This window comes from Heptranchias perlo, chromosome 13, assembly GCF_035084215.1.
Source record: "Heptranchias perlo isolate sHepPer1 chromosome 13, sHepPer1.hap1, whole genome shotgun sequence".
NCBI lineage: Eukaryota > Metazoa > Chordata > Chondrichthyes > Hexanchiformes > Hexanchidae > Heptranchias > Heptranchias perlo.
The window spans coordinates 37,243,256-37,270,686 of NC_090337.1; the positions used below are offsets into that span (position 1 = coordinate 37,243,256).

At 42.9% G+C, this 27,431-nt stretch overlaps 1 protein-coding gene across 1 annotated transcript in view; it reads left to right on the forward strand.

Annotated features, from left to right (window-relative positions):
- Positions 1 to 27,431, forward strand: part of LOC137331122 (spermatogenesis-associated protein 16-like) — a 106,379-nt gene that overhangs the window by 27,469 nt on the left and 51,479 nt on the right. Inside the window, exons 6-7 of the mRNA XM_067994728.1 lie at positions 12,034 to 12,181; positions 22,260 to 22,406. Coding sequence (XP_067850829.1) covers positions 12,034 to 12,181; positions 22,260 to 22,406 — 295 coding nt within the window. The remainder of the gene's footprint in view (positions 1 to 12,033; positions 12,182 to 22,259; positions 22,407 to 27,431) is intronic.

Below are 27,431 nucleotides of genomic sequence, written 5' to 3' on the forward strand. Positions count from 1 at the left end.
TTATTCAATTACAAAATATGCCTAAATGTTCACAACAAAAATCAGGTAAAAGTACATCCTCTGGCACTGCATGGTTGTACTGAACTATAAAGATCTGAAGGGTCCCAGGTTTGATCCTTGGTCCCCGCTGAGTTAGCTCTTTTGAACCAGAACAGCAGTTCTATAGTTAAACTCAGTGGTTCCGATTTTAACTCAACCCACCCGGCAGATAACAGCTTAAAACAACAAAAATCAACTTACCGCCCTATTTCTGCTGGAAAACCAGCAGATTGTCATTTTAACTTGGGAGTTGATTTGGGTGGCAAACAGGCAGTGCCTCATTATTAAATGCAAATTGGGGAACTGGAATATTAATCGGTCCCAACACAATTTTAACTGGGTGGGTTAGAAGTCCTGCCCACTGACCCGCTGAGTAAAACCTTGTGGGATTGGCTTCAACAAACTGACTGACACTACAGGAAGCAGTATTTAAAGGGCCATTCACCTGCAGGCACTCACATCATTAAGATCTATGTGCTATTATGAGTAGGAACATAGGAACAGGAGTAGGCCATTTAGCCCCTCGAGCCTGTTCCACCATTCAATGAGATCATGGCTGATCTGTAACCTAACTCCATATACCTGCCGTAGCCCCATATCCCTTAATACCTTTGATAGATTTTTGTTAACCAATCTCAGATTTAAAATTAACAATTGAGCTGGCATCAACTGCCATTTGCAGAAGAGAGTTCCAAACTTCTACCACCCTTTGCGTGTAGAAGTGTTTTCTAACTTCACTCCTGAAAGTCCTGGCTCTCATTTTTAGGCCATGTCCCCTAGTCCTAGACTCTCCAACCAGCAGAAATAGTTTCTCTCTATCTACCCCAATCGGTTCCCCTTAATGGCTTGAAAACTTCGATCAAATCACCCCTTAATCTTCTAAATTCCAGGGAATACAACCCTACATTGTGTAATCACTCCTTGTAATTTAACCATTGGGGTCCAGGTATCATTCTATTAAATCAATGCTGCACTTCCTCCAAGGCTAATATATCCTTCCTAAGGTGCGATGCCCAGAACTGAACACAGTTCTCCAGGTGTGGCCTAACCAGGGTTTTGTATAACTGTAGCATAACTTCTACCCCCTTGTATTCTAGTCCTCTAGATATAAAGGCCTAAATTCCATTAGCCTTTTTGATTATTTTCTGTACCTATCCATGACATTTGAATGATCTATGTACACAGACTCCTCAGTCTCTTTGGACCTCCAGTGGTGGATTTCCAAGGTAGTTCTAAATTTGGAGCTTACTTTTTTCTGATTTGTTTTCCCTTACTTACTCTGATTAAGCATTCACTACTTATCATGAGGTGCTATATTTGTTTCACTCCATTGGATGAACGAATAGTTGGAGGAAGAGGAGTAGCAGCAGCAACAGTAGAAGCCTCAACAACCAGAAGGTGGGCTTGTTAGAAGACAGCAGGTGAGAGGAGCTGGCCGTACAAGGTCTATAGGACGATTCAGTTTCTTGGTTATCTCTGAGGATTACTGCATGTGGAGGTGGCACTTCACCAGGCAGGCTGTTGCTGAGATATGCAGCCTTTTGAAGTAGAACCTGCTGGACCGGGGGGCATCCTTTGCCAATGGTCGTCAAAGTCACTACCTGTACTTTTTTCACATTGGCTTCTTCCAAGCTGCTACAGGGGACACCACCTGCATCTCCCAGTCTCCAGTTCCCAGCTACATCAAACAGGTCACCAGTGCCCTGTTTGCCAGAGGAAACCAGTATATTACCTTCCCAATGGACGCCAATAGCCAGAATGAGAGCACTCTGGGATTTGCAACACTGGCTGACTTCCCTAATGTCCAGGCGATAATAGACTGCACTCATATAGCTATCAAGGCACTAGAAGACAACCCAGTAGCTTTTGTCAATAGGAAGGGCTTGCACTCCATCAATGTACAACTGCTATGTGATCACCGTGGAAGGATAATGCAAGAGATGTGCCAGTTTTGCTGGCAGCTGCCTAAACGCCTTCATCCTTCGACACTCATCCATTCCCCCAAATTGTTCACCGAGCCAGGAATGTCAGAATATGTCTGCTACGGGTCATGGGATACTCCCTACATATGTGGCTGATGACACCCCTCCCCAACTCCACCATGCCTGAACAACACAGGTACAATCAGAGCCATGGGACCACCAGCAAAATCATACAGCATACCATTGGCATTTTGAAGCAAAGGTTCAGGTGTCTTAATCACTCTGGGGGCTCCCGACAATATCGTCTAGGCAAAATGGGCCGCATCATTGTAGTTTGCTGCATTCTGCACAACCCGGCAATGCAAAGAGGATTGGAGTTGGAGGAGGCACAGCAACAAGAGGAGGCATCATCAGACAAGGAAGAATTGGACGAAGACGAGGAGAACTACAAGAAGGAACACATTGAACCTGGAGAGGCCAAGGAGCAGTTGATAGAGCAGCGATTTCGGTGACCTGCTCAATCCCCTTACCTGAAAAGCATCAAAAAGCCCCTCTGCTTTAACAGTTCTTGTTCCCTTTCACCACTCTCTTGATTCTGCATTAAGAAACATTGAAACCTTTCAGACAACCTCTATATCAATGACATTCTAACAGTGCAGACTAAGAAAGTTCAATGAAAAGAAACTATAGACCAAATTCCCAAATGAGATAAAGGGGAACATTTTAATTCCAAACACAATATTGCAATGATTTCTTTCTCACCCAAGTGATCAACCTGTAGTGCTTTTCTTAAAAGAAGGTTTTCTGACTAAACTACTACTACGAGGTTTCCCCCGGTGGCTTCAGAAGAGCTAGTGGAAGGCTGTTGTTGCTCAGGACATCCTTTCTCTCCAGCACTGCAATATTCTCCTTAATCAATACTGCCACCCCAACTCCTTTCTTTCCCTCCCTCCCTATCTTTCCTGAACACCTTGTATCCAGGAATATTTAGTACCCAATCCTGCCCTTTTTTGAGCCAGGACTCCATTATCGCCACAACATCATGTTCCCATGTGGCTATTTGTGCCTGCAGCTCACCAACCTTGTTTAACATGCTTCGTGCGTTCGCACACGTGCACTGTAAACCAAACTTAGACTTTCCTGTACTCTCTCTTAGTGTGATCCCACCTAATACCATACTATTTCTTATCCTAGTGCTATCTTTCTCTCTCAATCCTTTGTGCACCTTGTTTCTCCTTTCCAATGCTACATCCTGGTGCCCATCCCCTGCGCAAATTAGTTTAACCACCCCCGCCCACCCCCACAGTACTAGCGAACCTCCCCGCGAGGACATTGGTCCCAGCTCCATTGACGTGCAACGTGTCCGACCTGTACAGGTCCCACCTCCTCCAGAACTGGTCCCATGCCCCAGGAATCTAAAGCCCTCCCTCCTGAACCACCTCTCCAGCCACGCATCCATCTGCTCTATCCTCCTATTTCTATGCTCACTAGCACAGGGCACCGGGAGTAATTCGAAGATTACTACCTTTGAGTTCCTGCTTGTTAATTTCTTTCCTAACTCCTTCAAATCTGCCTGCAAGACCTCATCTCTCTCCAGCTATTGTAAACAATTTTACAACACCAAGTTATAGTCCAACAAATTTGGACTCTCCAGCTATGTCATTGGTACCGATATGGTCAACGACCTCTGGCTCCCCCTCCAGAATGTTCTGCAGCCGTGCAGTGACATCCTTGACCCTGGCACCAGGGAGGCAACATACCATCCTAGAATCACGTCTGTGGCCGCCGAATCGCCTTTCTGTTCCCCTAACTGTAGAATCCCACATCACTATTGCTCTCCTGACCTTTCTCCAACCCCCCCCCAACTTGTACAGCTGAGCCACCCATGGTGCTATGGTCTTGGCTGTGGCTGCACTTCCCAGAGGAACCCTCTCCCTCATCAGTATTCAGACCACAGGTTAGAGAGTGGGATGCCCTCAGGGGACTTGAGCACTACCTGCCTGGTCCTCCTTGTCTGTCTGGCGGTCACCCAGTCCCTCTCTGCCTGCACTCTCTTATGCTGTGGATTCCTGGGATTTACTACCAGTTCCACCAATTTGAAATACATCCACCTTGACACCCAAAAGACAGGTTTCTATCAGTGCCAAGATGCCAATAGATTCATCCACCATGAGTTCATGAATGGTGAGAACGTTATTCATAAGGGAGTGAGCTTTCTGGTGAGCAATACAGTTTGGGGCAATGACTGATGATCTGCTGGTGGGAGCAGGGGGGCTGGAGGAGGGAAGTGAGAGGTAAGAGGAATGGGGAGGAGATTAGAGAGGTAAGCTCCTGAGCGACAAGATTAGGATAAGACTAACAGTGGGATTGATGGTCTGGCAGAGCCGCAGTGTCCTCGCAGGAAGGTTCGCTAGTGCTGTGGGGTTTAAAACTAATTTGGCAGGGGGATGGGCACTAGGATGTAGCATTGGAAAGGAGAAACAAGGGGCACAAAGGATCGGGAGAGAAAGATAGCACTAGAGCATGTAATGGTACAGTATTAGGTGGGATCAGACTAAGAGAAAGTACAAGAAAGTCTAAGACTGATTTGCAGTGCATGTGTGTAGACGCACGGAGCGTGGTAAACAAGGTTGGTGAGCTGCAGGCACAAATAGCCACGTGGGAATACGATGTCGTCGTGATAAGGGAGACCTGGCTCAAAAAAGGGCAGGATTGGGTACTAAATATTCCTGGACAAAAGGTGTTCAGGAAAGAAAGGAGTTGGGGTGGCACTATTGATTAAGGAGAATATTGCACTACTGGAGGGAGAGGATGTCCTGGAGGGGTCAAGGACAGAATCTATTTGGTTAGAGTTAAGAAATAAAAGCAGTGCCATTACACTACTGGGTGTATTCTATAGGCCACCAACTAGAGGATATAGAAGGATATAGAGGAACAAATTCACAGAGAAATTACAGAGAGATGCAAAAGCTATAGAGTAGTGATAACTGGGGACTTCAACTATCCTAACATAGATTGAGATAGTAATAATATAAAGAGCAAAGAGGTGGAAGAATGTTTGAAATGTGTTCAGGATAACTTTCTTGACCAGTACGTTTCCAGCTCAACGAGGGAGGAGGCATTGCTGGACTTGATTCTAGGGAATGAGGCGGGTCAAGTGGAGCAAGTGTCAATGGGGGAGCGTTTAGGAAGCAGTGATCATGGTATCATAAGGTTTAGAATAGCTATGGAAAAGGACACGGACCACACTAAAGTAAAAAATACTCAATTGAAGGAGGGCCAATTTCAATGGGATGAGAACAGACCTGGCCAGGGTAAATTGGAATCAAAGATTGGCAGTCAAATTGAACAGCCTTTAAGGAGGAGATGGTTCGGGTACAGTCTAGGCACATTCCCACGAGGCAGAAAGGTAGTGCAACTAAAGCCAGAGCTCCCTGGATGACAAAAGAGATGGTGAGTAAGATGAAACGGAAAAAAGGGGCGTATGACAGATGTCAGGTTGATAACACAAGTGAGAACCAGGCAGAATGTAGAAAGTTCAGCGGGGAAGTGAAAAAAGGAAATAAGAGGGGCAAAGAGGGAGTATGAGAAAGACTGGCGGCCAACATAAAAGGGAATCCAAAAGTCGTCTACAGGCATGTAAACGGGTAGCAAGAGGAGGGATGGGGCCGATTAGGGACCATAAAGGAGATCTACTCATGGAGGCAGAGGGGATGGCCGAGGTATTAAATGAATACTTTGCATCTGTCTTTACTCTGGCAGCATCTTCTTGGTTGGTAAAGACAGATGCTGCCAGAGTCTCAATAAAGGAAGATATAGTTGAGATACTGGATTCGGCTAAAAATTGATAAAGAGGTACTTGAAAGGCTAGCTGTACTTAAAGTAGATAACTCACCCGGTCTGGATGGGATGCATCCTAGGTTGCTGAGGGAAGTAAGGGTGGAAATTGCAGAGGTACTGGCCATAATCTTCCAAACATCCGTAGATATGGGGGTGGTGCCAGACGACTGGAGAATTACAACTGCTACACCCTTGTTCAAAAAAGGGTGTAAGGATAAACCCAGCAACTATAGGCCAGTCAGTTTAACCTCAGTGGTGGGGAAACTTTTAGAAACGATAATCTGGGACAGAATTAACAGTCACTTGGACGAGTGTGGATTGATTAGGGAAAGCCAGTATGGATTTGTTAAAGGCAAACCGTGTTTAACGACCTGATAGAGTTTCTTGATGAGGTAACAGAGAGGGTAGATGAGGGCAATGCAGTGGATGTGGTGTATATGGACTTTCAAAAAGCATTTGATAAAGTGCTGCATGGTAGGCTTATCATCAAGATTGCAGGAATAAAGGGGGCAGGAGCAACATGGATACAGAATTGGCTAAGTGACAGGAAACAGAGTAGTGGCGAACGGTTGTTTTTCGGACTGGAGGGAGGTGTACAGTGGTGTTCCCCAGGGGTCGGTACTGGGACCACTGCTTTTCTTGGTATATATTAATGCCTTGGACTTGGATGCACAGGGTACAATTTCAAAATTTGCAGATGACACAAAACTTGGAAGGGTAGTAAACAGTGAGGAGGATAGCGATAGACTTCAAGAGGATATAGACAGGCTGGTGGCATGGGCGGATACATGACAGATGAAATTTAACGCAGAAAAATGCAAATTGATACATTTCGGTAGGAAGAACGAGGAGAGGCAATATAAACTAGAGGGCACAACTCTAAAAGGGGTACAGGAACAGAGAGTTCTGGGGGTATATGTGCACAAATCGTTGAAGGTGGCAGGGCAGGTTGAGAAAGCGGTTAAAAAAGCATACGGGATCCTGGGCTTTATAAATAGAGGCATAGAGTATAAAAGTATGTAAGTCATGATGAAACTTTTTAAAACACTGGTTCGGCCACAACTGGAGTATTGTGTCCAGTTCTGGGCACCACACTTTAGGAAAGATGTGAAGGCCTTAGAGAGGGTTTTTTTTTAATTCGTTCACGGGATGTGGGCGTCGCTGGCAAGGCCGGCATTTATTGCCCATCCCTAATTGCCCTCAAGAAGGTGGTGGTGAGCCGCCTTCTTGAACCGCTGCAGTCCGTGTGGTGACGGTTCTCCCACAGTGCTGTTAGGAAGGGAGTTCCAGGATTTTGACCCAGCGACAATGAAGGAACGGCGATATATTTCCAAGTCCGGATGGTGTGTGACTTGGAGGGGAACGTGCAGGTGGTGTTGTTCCCATGCACCTGCTGCTCTTGTCCTTCCAGGTGGTAGAGGTCGCGGGTTTGGGAGGTGCTGTCGAAGAAGCCTTGGCGAGTTGCTGCAGTGCATCCTGTGGATGGTGCACACTGCAGCCACAGTGCGCCGGTGGTGAAGGGAGTGAATGTTTAGGGTGGTGGATGGGGTGCCAATCAAGCGGGCTGCTTTATCTTGGATGGTGTCGAGCTTCTTGAGTGTTGTTGGAGCTGCACTCATCCAGGCAAGTGGAGAGTATTCCATCACACTCCTGACTTGTGCCTTGTAGATGGTGGAAAGGCTTTGGGGAGTCAGGAGGTGAGTCACTCGCCGCAGAATACACAGCCTCTGACCTGCTCTTGTAGCCACAGTATTTATATGGCTGGTCCAGTTAAGTTTCTGGTCAATGGTGACCCCCAGGATGTTGATGGTGGGGGATTCGGCGATGGTAATGCCGTCAAATGTCAAGGGGAGGTGGTTAGACTCTCTCTTGTTGGAGATGGTCATTGCCTGGCACTTATCTGGCGCGAATGTTACTTGCCACTTATGAGCCCAAGCCTGGATGTTGTCCAGGTCTTGCTGCATGTGGGCTCGGACTGTTTCATTATCTGAGGGGTTGCGAATGGAACTGAACACTGTGCAGTCATCAGCGAACATCCCCATTTCTGACATTATGATGGAGGGAAGGTCATTGATGAAGCAGCTGAAGATGGTTGGGCCTAGGTCACTGCCCTGAGGAACTCCTGCTGCAATGCCCTGGGGCTGAGATGATTGGGCCTCCAACAACCACTACCATCTTCCTTTGTGCTAGGTATGACTCCAGCCACTGGAGAGTTTTCCCCCTGATTCCCATTGACTTCAATTTTACTAGGGCTCCTTGGTGCCACACTCGGTCAAATGCTGCCTTGATGTCAAGGGCAGTCACTCTCACCTCACCTCTGGAATTCAGCTCTTTTGTCCATGTTTGGACCAAGGCTGTAATGAGGTCTGGAGCTGAGTGGTCCTGGCGGAACCCAAACTGAGCATCGGTGAGCAGGTTATTGGTGAGTAAGTGCCGCTTGATAGCACTGTCGACGACACCTTCCATCACTTTGCTGATGATTGAGAGTAGACTGATGGGGCGGTAATTGGCCGGATTGGATTTGTCCTGCTTTTTGTGGACAGGACATACCTGGGCAATTTTCCACATTGTCGGGTGGATGCCAGTGTTGTAGCTGTACTGGAACAGCTTGGCTAGAGGCGCAGCTAGTTCTGGAGCACAAGTCTTCAGCACTACAGCTGGGATGTTGTCGGGGCCCATAGCCTTTGCTGTATCCAGTGCACTCAGCCGTTTCTTGATATCACGTGGAGTGAATCGAATTGGCCGAAGACTGGCTTCCGTGATAGTGGGGATTTACTGGAATGATTCCAGGGATGAGGGACTTTAGTTACGTGGATAGACTGGAGAAGCTGGGTTGTTCTCCTTGGAATAGAGACGGTTGCGAGGAGATTTGATAGAGATATTCAAAATCATGAAGGGTCGAGACAGAGTAGATAGAGAGAAACTGTTCTCATTGGCAGAAAGATCAAGAACCAGAGGACATCGATTTAAGGTGATTGGCAAAAGAACCAAAGATGACATGAGGAAAATCTTCTTTACACAGCAAGTGGTTAGGATCTGGAATGCACTGCCCGAGAGGGTGGTGCAGGCAGATTCAATCATAGCCTTCAAAAGGGAACTGGATAAGTACTTGAAAGGAAAAAATTTGCAGGGCTACCGGGATAGGGTGGGGGAGTGGGACTAGCTGGATTGCTCTTGCGTAGAGCCAGCACGGACTCGATGGGCCGAACGGCCTCCTTCTGTGCTGTAACCTTTCTACGATTCTATGATTCTAATGGGTATTACAGACAGTACCAAGAGTCAAACGAAGTCATGGGCTTCTTCAAGTGGGACTCAAATGTGGGGTAGTGGTGAGACAGAAGATAGTCTGAGGAGTAGTGTTGGTAGTCTGAGGAGTGTGGAGGAGGGATCGGAGAAGGCATGATGCTGGAGAAGGAGAAGGTGAATGGAATCATGGCTGTATAAGATGAAGAGAAGCTGAGAATAAAGCAGGGGCTGGAAATGAGAAATGGAAAAGTGAATTAGGAGGCTTAGCTGTGGACTGGCAGCCACAGGAAGTAATCAGTTGGGGTGCATGGAAATTAGAATGCAGCCTTTAAAAAGCCTGCTCTGGATAAAACAGGACTTAAAATACAAATTCCTGAGCAGATTTAAGATTTTACCAAAAAGCTGAATACTATCACAAAGTAGAAAAATAATAGCTGGGCAAGCCATTCCTCTTGTGAGCCGCTCAAGTGACTTTTCATTTGAACAATTTAGTTGGTCAACAAATAGATGACAGAGTGAGATGGCGATTTATTGGGCTTTGTTGATGAAACAGAATTGTCCAGCGGAGCTGTTACTTGAGATTAATTTATGTACTGGCTTGCCCAGCTAGTTGCATAACAGGGACAAATATGAGCTAAAACTACTGTGGTGATACTGAATGTTCCAGTATCTCTTATGTTGTCATAAGAGAATGAGAGTTGATTTATTTGAGCTTAATGCAAGTTGAAGCTTGTTATTCCAGAATAAACATTGGAACTTTTATTGTTGCTATTAGTAGATCAGAATTGTTTAGGAACACTGACTTAAATCACACACGAATGCCCACCTGTAGCTCGATTGCTCCATTTATTTATCTATTTATTGACATATCCATCTGTCTGTTTACTTATCTATCCCCTGTGGAGCTTCAGCTGTTGGGAGTACATATCAGGAATTTGGCACAGAGGTCAGCGAGCCCCACAGGATTTTATGGGTGAAGTGCCATGACAGGAGTGCAAATTAGTAAAGTCTCCCCAATTTTCTTTTACTTTATTGACATAGAAGCATTTTTTACAGATATTATTAGACATTTCTCACATTTTAATGTTACAGCAAAAGATCAAAATTAAACCATACATAGAAATCAATTATACGGAAACAAAATCTACCAGAGAACTAACATTTCAGTGATTACTAAACTAACTAAATTCTGCTTAACTGTACGGAATAAAGCATTTGAACCATGGAACATTATTATTTAATCTTAAAAAATTGTAACGGCCCCTATTTCTTATTTATTGCTACTAATTCTTAATGAAAGCAAACCATTTTAGGCAGAATATATTAGAATGAGAAGGCTGTAATAGAATAAAACCACCTCTTAGCACAATCCTTGGAACTTCAAAACATACTTGCATATATTCAAAATTTCCAAAGAAGCAGATAAGCAGCTTGTTGGTACTGCACCATCATTTTTTTGTTTTAAATGGCAATATTACCATTATCTATATTTTATTTCATTTTGTATTTCAGAACTTTTTCTGATCAGACTGTCCCTACCTTCCTCAAGAATCAGGCACAAAAGGGAGAGAGTAGCACATATAATGCATGTAAATTGACAATACATATTTGGTTGAGTTCATAACTGCAGTTTCCTTTAGCTAAAATGGCAATCAGCTACTTTAAATGTGCTGCAAATTGAAAAAAATCAATTATTTTTGTAAATTTTCTAAATGACAGTAATCTAAGTTAATAAAATGCTCCAGAGCAACTATTCAAAAAAATATTCTATCTACCAGTATCTACAGGTACAATAGTTTCTTCCTGTGCCTGAACATATTGGATCACCTGGCACAGAAAAAAAATTGGCCGGGAGGATCGCATGCCTGTAAGGGTGCCTGTCCAATTTTCCGTCCATTAATTTAAATAGATGTAAAGTTAGGCAGGCTCCCTTACAGGTGTGTAATCCTCCCTACCTAATATTACTCTATATGCTGTGCCCAGGCGATCCAGTTCACTCAGGCACAGGGAAAGTCTATCTCTATATTCCTTATGCAAGAAATAGATAACACAGACGAATAACCATAGGGATTGTTAAGTTTTTGAATACTGATCATTGTACAATACACTCCTTGCTTTCACCCTTCACAAACTACAGTTCATTCAAAATTTCATGATTTGCATTCTCATCCACACCAAGACCCCATTACCCCATCCTCAACAAGCTGTGTAGGCTGTTCACACCTCCTTGCCCTTGCCCCAAACTACACCAATGATCTCTTCCAGTTATATGTCCCTGCATGCACCGACTGCTTTTCTGATACTGGCCTATTATTTGTTCTCAGACCCCTATGATCCACTATCAGCAGCGCTGCTTCAACCACAGTGTTCCCACTCTCTGAAACTTACCCCGCAGGACTTCCTTCCTGCCTGCAAAATCTCTCTTAACATCCCCCTCTTTGTGCTTTTGGCCCATCCTCCTTTTTTCTCACTTCCCTCCTCCCCCACCACCTCCTGCTCAGTTCCTATTCAGTATCCAACCTTTGTCCACTATTCTGTTCAATGTTCTGAAATGTCTCTCAGCACAGGGTGGTAGGGGTGTTACATCGAAACTACAGCACAGAAACAGGCCATTCGGCCCGACTGGTCTATGCTGGCATTTATGCTCCACTCGAGCCTCCTCCCTCCCTACTTCATCTAACCCTATTGGGATATCCGTCTATTCCTTCCTCCCTCATGTGCTTATCTAGCTTCCCCTTAAATGCATCCATGCTATTTGCTACAACTACTCCTTGTGGTAGCACGTTCCATATTCTTGCCACTGTTTGGGTAAAGAAGTTTCTCCTGAATTCCCTATTGGATTTATTAGCGGCTATTTTATATTTAATGTTCTCTAGTTTCAGACTCCCCCACAAGTCCTATAAAAATGTGAGTTGTTGTTGTACATTATCAATTTGTTTTTTAAAAAGTTAGTATTTTACATATTCATGCTTTTTTATGAAACTAGGCAATGTTGGAAGAGGGCATCACTCAAGCTGAAACATTTTCAGTTATGTACACGCCATTTGCAGTGAAACCAACTGCTGTACAAATAGAAAAAATAAAAGAGGTTTTCAGGAAAAAACACCCTGCTTATGCCAACTACCTATATGCAGGTAATTAAATGATATTGTTCATTGTACCATTCTCTTCCCTTTAAACATTTGGTTTTTAGTAATAAATAATAATGGTGATATTTTATTTTCTTCATTTATTTCCTAATAATGAAACTGGTCTGATAATGGGATTGGTCTGATTAAAAGCAAATCCTTTCCAAAATTCTAATTGTATAGTCTTTAGTTGTTATGCAATTATATTTCTCTTTCAAGGAGCTATGTGAGATTTCTTTGTTTCAGAATGTAAGTATCAAGCATTCTCCTTGAAAACAGTGAATTGACATCTATTATTTTGAAGTGTAGTTAGTATGGTTATGTAAACGAACATAACAACCATTTTATGCAGAGCAAGAATCCATAAACAACAATGAGATGAATGATTAGTTTAATCTAATTTTGATGATATCGGTTGAGAGAGGAATATTGGCCTCTTAAAGTTATCTTCAAATAGCGATCATGGCTCTTTAACGTCCACTTGAATAAACAATGGGATCTCAGTTTAACATCTCATTCAAAGGACAGCACTTTTGCCAATGCAACGCTCACTCAGTATTATGCATGAATGTCAGTTTAGATTATGCACTCAAGTCCTAGAGTGGGGCTTGAACCCACAACCTTCTGGTCAAATGTTCAGCAGAATTAAATTGTGATATCAATATTTTATCTGTTGAGATATTTGTTTTACCTTAAGAATGTGTAATTAGAATTTTTTATACTCAAATTTTATAACCAGATTCTCAGGCCTAAATGAAGGGTTATTCTGTACTATTGCTCTTCATATGGGAACTGTCACATAGGTAACAAAAATTAAACAAAAATCACTTCACATCATGGGTGCATCTTGTTGAGTTCCAAAATATTACAGCATCAGTTTAATGCACTGTTTATACAGTACTCACCAAGGATCCCATTTCAGCCACTGTATTGTTTCTGGTTTGCATTAGGATCAAGCAAAGCTCATAAATTAATACTTTGGTGAATTATTCATAAATTTAAGAAATCATTGGAATGAAAATCAGGCAGTTTCTATAAAGGGTGGGCGATCTGCTCTTCCAGGTTACCGCCCAGGCAAAGAAGTTGAAATTTACCACCAGTTTTAGCTACCCAAAGGAAAGCAGTGTTGCCATTTGCAGAACTCCTGTTTTATTAGTAGATAAAGCAGATGCAGCCTTTTAGATGCTACAGCAACACTACATTTCTCTCCCTTCCAGTGGTAAGCTACTCAGGAGCAGAAAGACTGCTGAGAATCAAATCCTGCATATCAAGTGAGAATTGCCCTAGGAAAATGCTGTTTTTTTTATTTGTTCTTGGGATGTGGGTGACACTGGCAGTATTTATTGACCATTCCTAAGTCTCCTGAGGGCATTAAGTGTCAACTGCACAGTGAAACTGGAGAATCATGACTAGACAGAGTTGAGATGTCCTTTGGACATTAATGAACTAGTTGGGTTTTTATGACAATCCAGCAGTTTACATTTTAATTTTCTGGTGCTAGCCCACAAAATACCAGATTTTTTAAAAATTCAATTTCTCGATTTACAATTGTGGGATTTGAAGTCAAGACCTCTGAGTTGCTAGTCTAATAGCATAATCACTAGGCTACCTTAACTGTTTTTCTGAATGTCTCGTAGGTGGGTGGAAGCCCTGCTGCACCATGTTTCTGGTGGAGTAAACCTAGCCCATTGTCATGTTACCTTTGCCTAATCATGGTTCATGGGATGCATACAAAAGAGTTGGGGTCACAGGATACTGGATGTTCTTTAACAACTATGCATCTGTGCTTGGTGCAGGATCACTTCTTTGTGAGGGGCAAAGTTGCCCACATGTGGGGACTTGGCTGGAATATTTCAGTTGTGCAGGGGTTGCAAAAATGGGAGTCTATTTGTCCTTGCCATTTAAGGTTTTGACTAGGAATGACAGAACTATTGAAAGGGTTATTGACAAGCAGCTTATGGGAGAGGAGGCTAGAGCTTTGCAAGGAGAATTGGGCTTTGTCAGTCCAGCACAGTTGACTGCAGAAGTTGCTGACTGATTGGCACAAGATCTAGGACTTCTCCCACCAGAACAAGTCAGGGGAGGGCAATGCAATTTCAGCTAAAACAACTTGTCTGGTTGGCTTTGAGCACCACAGAGGCTTGCAAAGCAACAGCAAGTTACGCGCCATATGATCTCCAGGATTTGACTGCCCAATGCGGCCTGAATATTATAATTGTAAACAATTTTACAACACCAAGTTATAGTCCAGCAATTTTATTTTAAATTCACAAGCTTTCGGAGACTTCCTCCTTCCTCAGGTAAATGTTTCAGGAGCTCCTTGAAGCCTACGCATTTATACATATAGAACAATACATGGTGTTTACAGACTGCCCCTGCAACTGCCCGTTGCCAAGGCAATCACCGTGTTCAGACAGAGAGGTGTCACCTGCAGAACCCCCGAATACACATTCAACAAAAAAACAAACAGGGAAAAAAAAACAGAGAAAAAAAAAACAGAGAGAGGCAGAAACATCCGGAAGTTTCTGCCTCTCTCTGTTTTTTTTTTCTCTGTTTTTTTTTTCCCTGTTTGTTTTTTTGTTGAATGTGTATTCGGGGGTTCTGCAGGTGACACCTCTCTGTCTGAACACGGTGATTGCCTTGGCAACGGGCAGTTGCAGGGGCAGTTTGTAAACACCATGTATTGTTCTATATGTATAAATGCATAGGCTTCAAGGAGCTCCTGAAACATTTACCTGAGGAAGGAGGAAGTCTCCGAAAGCTTGTGAATTTAAAATAAAATTGCTGGACTATAACTTGGTGTTGTAAAATTGTTTACAATTGTCAACCCCAGTCCATCACCGGCATCTCCACATCATGAATATTATAAGTTAAGGGAGATTGGTGGAGGAGCGGCTAGCTGAACACACCCAAGCATTTGGAGATAGGTAGAGAAAAAGCTCATTACCTCATTTCACAATCTGAATTAAAAAAGACACTTTATCCAGGAAACGTATTTCCAGCCACACAGGGCTGCCAAATGTGGTCAGGTAGCAGTTCACCATTATTTCTTATTCAAGGTGAGGTAGTTTTATGTGGTTTGCCTGCTCAAAGGAAAGTCATCAGAGGCCACGTGATACAAAAAACATCTTAGGGCAGAATGAACGATTCGTTGGGCATGGCTCGGTAGCAAGTGAATTGGCAGGGACTGCTCATGGCAAAACCTGTGAATAGTACCTGGCTACAATCTAGCGACAAAACTGGCAGTGCACGAGTTTGGTCACAAGGGCCATGCAGGTAATCCGATGCCTGCGGGGCCATGCTGATGGGCATCGCCGCATTATACATAGAATTGTGGTTTCGTAAGTTATCAGAAGCGCCAGGTACAGGAGTGGTAGTCTTTTGAGTAGGCTTCTACTCAGCTCTTGGAATCCTGAGGTCTGGGACGTTTGACAGTTTAGGCAGCATGCATAGTGTAAGGCGCAGGGCACTTATAAGCAAGCCATTGGGCTCACAGGCAAAGAATTTATTTGGCCGAGAAGGGCTTTCTTGTTTAATTTATATTGTTTTACTGATATAAGGCCAAGTTCCATTCACAAAAGGTTGACTCCCAAAGATACATAAGCCATATAGGATGTTGATTAGGATAGATAGTCGGATTATCAGGGGAATCAGCCAACAAAAGTGTTTACTCTCGCCCATCGCATCAGTTATAGGACAATGGAAGTTCACAAGCCCATTCCACCCCAGTTCAAATCTTTAAAGCAAGAATGATTTTCATTAGTGCATTCAGTGGGGGTCTTTACCAAACATACAATATAGTTGCCATAGCTCCCTTGCTAAGGGCATATTCTCATTCAAGATGATAACTTTGATCGGCAGCTTAGCGAACAAGTCCTGAACACATAGAGTTGAGGGTGAGGTCAGAGGTCAGCTTTGGTCTATTTATCTCTCTTTGGAGGAGTCAATTTAGAGCAGTCTGTGCCTTGAATTGCCAGAGACACAGAGATCTTACTTTCACTCCAGCCAGTGAGGGAGGCTATGAGACTCCAGGCTGAGGCATGAACCTATGTCGTCTTTAAGAGTAAAGGTTAGTGCGAGATACTTTTTGTAATATAAGTTCATCCTATTACAGGGCAAAATTGCATATTTTGTTGGGGCAGAAATTGCTTGCAAAATAACGGTGAGCTCAACAGCGCTCACTGTTGTTCGTGGTGAAATGGAGGAGCAAGTGAATGGCATTTGCACATGCGCAGTGAAACGCGGAAATCTGGAACTTGCTCCTACTAGTTTGCCAGCAATATGACAGCTTCGAATTAAAGGTATATCGTCGGCTGCAATCAGTGAACTCATTGAAAAAGCGCCAACTTGCTCATCTGCCCAGCTGGAATGTAACTAATACCGCCACAAAACAGGTACGCTTAAAAATACCAGGTCTAAACTAAGTTTTAACAGCAGGGTAAGTCATAATGACTGCCAAACAACTAAAACTTAACTTTTAAAAATGTGGAGTCTCATTACTCCTTATTTTAATAGTTTTTGGTCATTAAAAGAAAAATGTTTTTAAATTAAAAAAATGAAAAAAGAAATAATTGAATAAAATAAAAGCGACAGAAGGGAAAAATAAAAAATATATACTTTTCCCTTCCGTCCCTTTTATTTAATTTAATTATTTCTTCCCCTCTCTTTTCTTCACTGTCTTTAACTGTTTTTACAATGATTTTAATGTTGCACCTTTTACTTCCTGGTTTTCACTTTGGAAACCTACAGAGAGGGTTTTGCAGTGTGACAAAAATTCTGCAATCTGATTGGTCGAGGGGAGAGTGTGCTCTTCTCGCTTCTCCCAAATGTCATAAGAACATAAGAACTACGAGCAGGAATAGACCATCCGGCCCTTCGAGCCTGCTCCACCATTCAATAAGATCATGGCCAACTCCACTTTCCTGCCCAATTCCCATATCCCTTGATTCCCCGGACCCCAAAAATCGATCTATCTCAGCCTTGAATATACTCAACGACTCAGCATTCACAGCTCTTTGAGGTAGAGAATTCCAAAGATTCACAACCCTCTGAATGAAGAAATTCCTTCTCATCTCAGTCTTAAATTGCCAACCCCTTATCCTGAGACTATGCCGCCTAGTTATAAACTCTCCAGCCAGGGAAACAACCTCTTAGCATCTACCCTGTCAAACCCCCTCAGAATCTTATATGTTTCTATGAGATCACCTCTCATTCTTCTAAACTCCAGAGCATATAGGCCCATTTTACTCAATCTCTCCTCATTGGACAACCGTCTCATCCCAGGAATCAATCTAGTGAACCTTCGTTGCACCGCCTCTAAGACAAGTATATCCTTCCTTAGGGAAGGAGACCAAAACTGTGCACAGTACTCCAGGCATAGTCTCACCAAAGCCTTGTACAATTGTAACAAGACTTCCTTACTCTTGTACTCCAACCCCTTTGCAATAAAGGACAACATTCCATTTGAGCTTCCTAATTGCTTGCTGTATCTGCATGCTTACTTTCTGTGTTCTTGCACGAGAACACCCAGATTTCTCTGAACAACAACATTTAATAGTTTCTCACCATTTAAAAAATATTCTGTTTTTCTATTCTTCCTACTAAAGTGAATAACCTCACACTTCCCCACATTATACTCCATCTGCCACCTTCTTGCCCATTCACTTAACCTGTCTATATCCCTTTGTAGATTCTTTGTGTCCTCCTCACAGCTCACTTTCCCACCTAGCTTTGTATCATTAGCAAACTTGGATACATTACACTCAGTCCCTTCATCTAAGTCATTAATATAGATTGTAAATAGCTGAGGCCCAAGCACTGACCTTGTGGCATCACACTAGTTACAGCCTGCCAACCTGAAAATGACCCATTTATCCCTACTCTTTGTTTTCTGTCCATTAACCAATCCTCTATCCATGCCAATATATTGCCCCCAACCCCATGAGTCCTTACCTTGCGTAACATCCTTTTATGAGGCACCTTATCAAATGTCTATTAGAAATCCAAATATACTACATCCACTGGTTCCCCTTTGTCTACCCTGCTAGTTACATCCTCAAATAACTCTCATAAATTTGTTAAACACGATTTCCCTTTCATAAAACCATGTTGACTCTGCCTAATCATATTATGATTTTCTAAGTGCCCCATTGCCACATTCTTAATAATGGATTCCAGTATTTTCCTGACGACTGATGTCAGGCTAACTGGCCTGTAGTTCCCTGTTTTCTCTCTCCCTCCTTTCTTGAATAGCGGTGTTACATTTGCTACCTTCCAATCTGCTGGGACCATCCTAGAATCAGGGGAATTTTGGAAGATCACAACCAATGCATTCACTATCTCTGCAGCCATCTCTTTTAGAACCTTACGATGTAGGCCATCAGGTCCTGGAGATTTGTCAGCTTTTAGTCCCATTAGTTTCTCAAGTACTTTTTCTCTACTGATAGTAATTGTTTTAAGTTCTTTATTCCCATTTTCCCCTTGGTTCCCCATTATTTTTGGTAGGCTTTTTGTGTCTTCTACTGAGAATACAGATACAAAATATTTGTTCAACATCTCTGCCATTTCCTTATACCCCATTATAATTTCTCCTGTCTCAGCCTCTAAAGGACCAACATTTACTTTTGCTACTCTCTTCCTTTTTACATAGTTGGAGAAGCTCTTACAACCTGTTTTTATATTTCTTGCTAGTTTACTCTCATATTCTATTTTCTCCCTTTTTATCAATTTTTTGGTCATCCTTTGCTGGTTTCTAAAGCTTTCCCAATCCTCAGGCTTATTACTATTTTTCGCAACATTATAAGCCTCTTCTTTTAATCTAATACTATCCTTAATTTCTTTGGTTAGCCACGGATACATCGTTTTACCTGTGGTGTTTTTATTTCTCAATGGAATGTATGTTCGTTGAGAATTCTGAAATATTTCTTTGAATGTCTGCCATTGCTTATCTACCGTCATACTTTTTAATCTAATTTCCCAATCTACCTTAGCTAACTCGCCCTCATACCTGTGTAATTGGCTTTATTTAAGTTTAAGACACTAGTTTTGGACTTAAGTATGTCACTCTCAAACTCAATGTGATATTCTATCATATTATAATCACTCTTCCCCAGAGGATCCTTTACTATGAGATTACTAATTAACCCTGTCTCATTACACAATACAAGATCTAAAATAGCCTGTTCCTTGGTTGGTTCCATGATGTATTGTTCTAGGAAACTGTCTTGAATGCATTCCATGAACTTGTCCTCCAGACTACCTTTACCAAATTGATTTGCCCAGTCTATATGAAGATTAAAGTCCCCCACGATTATTGCATTACCTTTGTTACAAGCTCCTATTATTTCTTGATTAATACTTTGTCCATTGTTATAGCTACTATTAGGGGGCCTATAAACTACTCCCACCAGTGTTTTTTGCTCTTTGTTATTTCTTATCTCCACCCATACTGATTCTTATTTCCTGATCTTCCGAGCCAAGATCCTTTCTCACTACCGTCCTTATGTCATCCTTTATTATCAGGGCTACCCCCACTCCTTTTCCATTCTGCCTGTCTTTCTGAAATGTCAAGTGCCCTGGAATATTTAGTTCCCAACCTTGGTCACCTTGCAACCACATCTCTGTAATGGCTATTAGATCAAACCCATTTATCTCTATTTGTATCACTAATTCCTCTAACTTGTTCCAAATGCTTCATGCATTCAGATAAAGAGCCTTTAATTTTAACTTTTTACCATTATTCCCTGCTTTGATCTTATTCGTTGATGCACTATTTCCGTTAAACTCTCTGTCCCTTACTGTCACACTCTGTTTATTTTTACCCAAATCACTACACTGCTCTATTGCCTTGTCTTTTCTCTTTAGGTTTCTAAATTTCCTCTCACCTGACCCCTCGCCCCCCTTTTTTAGTTTAAAGCCCTATCAACAGTCCTAGTTATTCGATTCGCCAGGACACTGGCACCAGCACGGTTTAAGTGGAGCCCATCCTGACGGAACAGCTCCCTCTTTCCCCAGTACTGTTGCCAATACCTCATGAATCGAAATGAATCGAATGTCCTAGCTTTGCTTGAACTAATGCTGGCCTCTTCTCTGCTTGCAATTCGAGGAAGTGCCTGAAGTAAAGACCATGGTAAGTTTGTGGGTTAGTATAAATCTGTGGAACGGCGAGTACTGTTGGTTCGCCGCTCTGAGCAATTTCTGCCCCCTTATTTTTCATAATACAAGGAGAGATAGGAAACAGATGAACTTTGCTATTTTTTTTTTATTCATTCATGGGATGTGGGCATCGCTGGCAAGGCCAGCATTTATTGCCCATCCCTAATTGCCCTTGAGAAAGTGGTGGTGAGCCGCCTTCTTGAACCGCTGCAGTCCGTGTGGTGAAGGTTCTCCCACAGTGCTGTTAGGTAGGGAGTTCCAGGATTTTGACCCAGCGACGATGAAGGAATGGCAATATATTTCCAAGTCGGGATGGTGTGTGACTTGGAGGGGAACGTGCAGGTGGTGTTGTTTCCATGCACCTGCTGCCCTTGTCCTTCTAGGTGGTAGAGGTCGTGGGTTTGGGAGGTCCTGTCAAAGAAGCCTTGGCAAGTTGCTGCAGTGCATCCTGTGGATGGTACACACTGCAGCTACTGTGCGCCGGTGGTGAAGGGAGTGAATGTTTAGGGTGGTGGATGGGGTGCCAATCAAGCGCACTGCTTTGTCCTGGATGATGTCGAGCTTCTTGAGTGTTGTTGGAGCTGCACTCATCCAGGCAAGTGGAGAGTATTCCATCACACTCCTGACTTGTGCCTTGTAGATGGTGGAAAGGCTTTGGGGAGTCAGGAGGTGAGTCACTCGCTGCAGAATACTCAGCCTCTGACCTGCTCTTGTAGCCACAGTATTTATGTGGCTGGTCCAGTTGAGTTTCTGGTCAATGGTGACCCCCAGGATGTTGATCCTATGTTCTGTTGATTTGTATATTTCATGTAAAATAAATCAGTTTGTTAGTTTACAATTTATCTCCTCTCACTAGAGTGCTTTAAATCCATCTTCTAAAAAGATAAGAGTGTGCATTTGGCGGTGGATGCAAGATAATAGCATCCACTGCATTTGGTGAGGGGTCTTATTATTACAATCCCTGGGTTTATGCTATCGTTTTACTAGATATTAGGCAGTAAAGGTTCTTACCAGATCATAGGGGATGCAACGTCTGCTTAGGGGAATAACCAGTCACTCTGAACCCAAGAGAATAGCTAATGTACACCTGGAATTTCTAACATTTAGTTAGGCTTATAAGTAGGGAAACCAGCCTTTCATATTTTAAATGCTCCCAAGTTCTTCACAATCTGGACTTCAGGGATACACAGGTGTCCCTTAAGTTCAGTGTTGGTAGGGCTTAATTTTCGGGAAATCCATCATATCATATGATGTCTTTCCCTCATTTGCATGTCATCATAACACGTCTACCCAAATCCAGAGGAAGATTTAAGGACTTAAGGACAGACATATAGGCGTAACCAAGTCTAGCCCTAAGTTCAGCCCCTGCTCACCCAGAATATGCCATTTTCATGTTGAAATAGAGAGACAATTTGGGCCGTACTGTTCCCAGAATAGAATTTAAAGCAAGAATATATGGCCAAAAGGAACTGCTTTTAATGTCTTGAAATAGACTTCTAGATTCAAACCTATACCACATTTTATTATACAAAAGTGATATAAAAGTATTTGACAAATATTGTCCATGCAACTAAATTGTACCTCAAAATTATAATGTACCTAAATTAACTGAATAATTGAATAACAAACGTATGGGAATGCTTTTGTGCTAACATGGTCCAAATCCATTCTGCTATTATTAACAAATCTTCAAAGCTAGTTCAGTGGCATAAAGCACAAAAAGAAGAATACATCTACAAGGTGCACAAGAAGGTGCAAGCTTTGTGAAAATTTAGCCTAGATTGTCGATATTAGTACGCACAGTAAATTTATTTATCCAAAATTGTATTCACTGCTTTAGGAAATGCTGGCCTTAACATTAATTTCAGTGAAGACAGACTTATACATCTTACAACAGGTAATATAATATTGAAATGTGGTAATATTTCAGACCCTGGCACAAATCATATCCTGCCTCAGACTGTTGACTGGTCCGAAACCTTTTCACAACACTACATGCTGCTACTTGGTTTTAAGAATCCTGAAGATGGCAACTTTTTAGAAAAGATCACAAACAGAAGATCACCAACATTCACAGGTACAATAAGTGATAAAGAAATTGTTATTATAAACATACTGCGGTAAATTTCGGCTGGGGTTCTCCTAATCATCCGCCATAACTTCAGCAGAAGATTGGGGGGAGTCTCCAGAGAAACAGCGTGAATGACCACTTCTGCTGTTTCTCTGGGGTTTCCGCTGATCTTCCCCAAAGTCATGGCAGACAATTGGTGGAACCCCCACGAAAATTCTACCTCAGTATTTCCTATAACTATGATATTGGCTTAATGTTAGTTACTTTAAAGTTAAAGCCAACTTAAGGTATAAAGGAGTGCAAATGATAGCATATTCGACTGGGGTAGACTGGAAAGGAAATTAAAATAAGTATAATTCTTTTTAGCGCTGTGAAGGTAACGGTATCTCACACAAGTTGCTGCCTTCAGTGTAATGTAACTTTAGGACTTTTTAATGAATCATTCGCCCTTACGGTGATCTCACCACAGTTCTCAAAGGGATCCTTGCATTCCAAATAAACCAGAAGCTGCAGTTCTACGGTTTTTCGCCCCTGCAAAGACCTGATACTCTTTAGAACTCACATAATCCCAGCTCATTAGTGCCCGCTGCACTTTATTTCTCTCCAAGCTACTGCAGAAGAGGCTATTATCAATGCAGCACACCTCAAGCTGGACTTAGATTCTGAATCAACTTGCTAAATTTATTTACAGAAACTAAACAAGTACTACACATATAGAACAGCACAAAAATACATACAGTGACAGCAGAAAAAGGCTCATGACAGTAGTGAATTAGTGATAGTCTCTTTACCTACAGTCTGTTGTACATTTAAGCCCCAATTTTAACTCGTCCTGTGGGGGCCAGGATGGGCAGGAAGTGTCCGAACCCGGTGGGAATGACAAGGTGGCCAGCAGGCAGGAGCTGTATTTCGCATGGCAGGAGGCCGACTATGGGGACCCAAGGGAATGGTCCCCAGCACTAATGTAAGTGGTGAGGAGGGAGGGGGGGGGCGGCGGTGGTGGAGTCTGGAGGGTATTGTGGTTGAACCAAGAAATTTGGCTGATGTCACCTGTTGCAGCCTGATAGGAGCTCTTGACATAAAAGTTAAGGGCCACGGTAACCTTGACAGCCACAGGCAGTGCTGTCCATGCACTGATGCGATCCTCGAGTTGTGGCTGCAGCAGGTGACATAGTTCAGTGACAGCCTCCTTGGTGAAGAGAAGGCACCTTATACATTGCTCCTGAATAAAGTTAATGTAGGAGAAGTGCTCCTTGAATAACCTCTGTGGATGTGGCCTCCTGCAAAGTGCTCACTTCCGTCTTCTGGCACCTGCTCCTGCTCTGTGGTATCTTCCTTTCTGCTCCCCCTTGTCCTCCAGCCCCGAAGGCAACTGTATGAGACCACCCATGTCTGCAGACAAACTGTTTCTAAGGCAGCCAACAACAGTGCAAGACCAGCAAAATCTTTCTCTGTTTGGACAAAGTGAACTTTCCAGAGTGATAATACACACTAAAAAACGTCCAGAAGTCAACCAGCAGCCTGAAATGACAAACCAGCAACTAACCTGTAAGTACTGCATGATCTCTTTAAATATTGCTGATGAGCGGGCATTCCTAACAGTTAATGCCACATTGTGCTGTGTGAGTTCAGCATGTGGCAAGTGAAGTAGTGGGACATTCAAAAATCAAAAACGGGTCCTGCAAGAAACGCAGGACCCTAATTTAAATAAATTTAAATGAATTATTCTGCCCTTTAAATGTTACCGACCTGCGCTCTTGCCACTAGCACATCTACCTTAACCAATATGGTGGGAAGTGCACTTTCAGCCGGAAATACGCACGAGCTTCCTGACTGCCAGGACCTTAATATGCTGGTTAGCGCCCGAAAAATGGGCGCTGCATGGCTGAAATTCTAGGGCATAAACTCCACAGCAAATTTCAGGCAGACATAAATTAATGCATAATAAAGTTACAGACTTGATTGCATAACACTTCCAGTGAATGAACCACAGAAGGGCGCTGTTCACAACTCCCACACAAAGTTCTCCTTGGTTTAATTAACACATTGGCCCAGAATTTGCTGTCAAAATAACGGTTAGGCTAATGGCGCGCCGTTATATATGCTCAAATGGTACAGCAACTTCAGGCGAGAGCAGATCCGCGATTAAACATGGAAATCCATAGTTGCTGTCTGAGATATCCGGCTCCGCCATTAGCTTCGCGAAAACGGCATCTCACTGTCTGCCTCACCATTGAAAAGCATCGAACGGCGTGAAGGTCCTGTATTTTCGCAGTAGAAACAAACTAAACTCGCCACAGAAAGTTAAGTCAAGTCATTTCAAGTCTATGTACCCTTTTAACGATGTGATAAATGTTAATTGCTGCCAGTCAACCTCTCTGGCAATGAAAATTAACTATTACAAGTGTGGAGTCTCATTCCTTCAGGTTTTAATTGTTGGATTTTTCTTTTCCTTTTCCTTTCTGTCTCTATTTTCTCTCTCTCTCTCTTAATCCAGTATTTCTTTCCCTCTCTTTATTTCTCTTTTGGTAGCTGATTTGACATTAAATTCACCCACTCTAACTTACACTTCTTTCTCAGTCCTTGCGCTGTTAATTTCACAATCCATCAATCTGATTGGTTAAAGAGATACACAGTTGCTTGCCCTTTTCACTCAGATCCCAGGTGCCCAGTTTCCCTCGCTGAGACATTTCCATCTCGCACTTCCAGCAACTCGCGGCGCAAAATATTGAGATTAAAAGGGCAAAAGCAAGTCTGACTAACGGCAGACAGATTAGCTGTCCTGCTACAGCAAATTCTGGACCAATAAGTGGTAGAAATTCATTTGGGCCCATTCTCAGTGAATGCTAACCAATGAGGTCAGTAGGAGTTCTTTTTTCCTATGTATGTGGCACCCATTCATACATCCAAATACTTAACATTTCTTTTTATATTTTTATTCCTCCTTATTACCGTTTCATATTTTTTTTGTACTTTAGAAAGTAAAACCATTATTGTACATAAAGGAGTTAGTGGCATTATATGAACTGCTAGATTTGTTGTTCAGCATTCTCTCTGCTCTTACTCATTCCAGTGTGCATGACAGGCCATATGATAATGAGGCTGGTTGTTAAAATCGTCCATGTCTGCCTGCTGCCACTCCCAGATGGACACGCAGATCACTTTGGTGCATTCCTGCACGGGAATTAAAATCGTGTCGTTTTTTTTTTATAATAGCTTTGTTTAGTTCATAGAATTGCGATCTTTTATGATTTTATGGCCACAGCGATTTTTGAGCTGGCCTCAATTTAGGCAGCCAGTACTTTGGCCGGACACAGGGGGAGCCTTATTATGTCATGTAAATCAGGGTCGACTAATAGGGCTGGGAAGTCAGCAGGAAGCGGCTGCCCGACCTTTAAAATCGGACGGCAGGAGGCCACTATGTGAACGTTTCCTGGCATAGAGTATGTGTTCCAAGAGGGAAATCCTGATCGGGGAGGGGTTGGGGAAGCCCAGGTCAGGGGAGGGCCAAGGTTTTCTTGTGGGGCCGGAGGAGCACTTCTGCTCCTCCTGGCCCAAAAGGAAACCAAAAATAATTAACTTGCTGCATGTCGTCTAAACCTGACTTATGTTCCCAACAGGTTTGGCCTGGCGGGGAAGCCATCACTGCTCCCCCATTCAGGTCTCAGGTTAAAATATCATTGGAGCTTAATCTGCATATTTAAAGAGGACCTCACCAGCTTTGGGCGAGTGTCCTTTCCGTCTGCAATTTAAAATTGCAGTTGGCCAGATGGGGCAGGAAAGGAGTGGCTAAGTCCCCACTCCATTTTAACTGCACCCCCTCCCCCATCCCCGGCCTGGTTTCTGCCATGTCAGGGTGGGGAGTTAAAATCAACCCCAGTATTCTGGTAGCTTTTTAGATATTTTTAAACTGACCCTTTAACGAGATTTTCCTTTGTATAGGTATAGGCTTGATGTAAGATTTTGACTTTAGCTCCTAAAGTCCCTTGTGCATAATGTCTGAGTTTCAAAATGACAACCACAAAATCGAAACACAGACAAAATATTTGTGGAGACATTCTCAGATTGGTGTCCTCCAGGGATTAGTTTTCGGACCTCATCTTTTCATTCTGTTAGTAAATACTGTGAAATTGGGAATAGAGAGGAATGTACCAAAATTTACAGATGTTGCTCAACTAAGAGGTACAGCAACACGGAGAAGAAAGCAGAAAATTGCAAAAGGTTGGAAGCAAGATAAAGCAAGTGGCAAAATGTTGGCAGATGCAATTTATTGTAACAATGTTAAGTGGTATGCTTTAAACATAAAAATTGCAGATGGGAATATAGTATATAGGGCAAGTACAGGGACAAACAGGCAGGTTGCATTTTTGGTCATTCACTGTCAAAGATGGATATGTCCCAGGAGTGAGCCATGGACAAAGATGGGCTTGTAAAATACAAAAATAAAATCATTATGCTCCAGAGATTCCAGGTTTTCTCCAACAAAAATGGGTATTCCTAGCCCTGCAAGTTTTTCCTCCCATTCCGATCCCAATAGAGCACACACTTCTTGTGTCAGAGGCAAGCAGGTAACCTGTTTAAAGACCATTGCATATCACTTTCTTTATCCAATCATCAGCAGATGCTCAAGTACCTCTGTCCTTGCAAATCGGTGCCCTATCTCCAGACTCCCTTTCCTTTCCAAAGTCATTGAACATGTTGTTACCTCCCAAATCCATGTCCATCTTTCTCACAACTCCATGTTTCAATCTCTCCAATCAGGTTTCCACCCCTGCAACAGCACTGAAATGGACCTAATCAAAGTCACAAATTACATCCTCTGTGACTCTGGCCATGGTGCACTATCCCTCCACTTCCTCTCAACCTCTGCAGCCTTCAATACTGTCACCACACCATCCTCCTCCAACGCCTCTTCCCCATTGCCTAGCTCAGTGGGACTGTCTTTGTTTTGTTCCAGTCTTACCTGTCCAGTCGTAGCCAGAGCATCTTCAGCCATGGCTTCTCTTCCCACCCCCACACTGTTATCTCTGG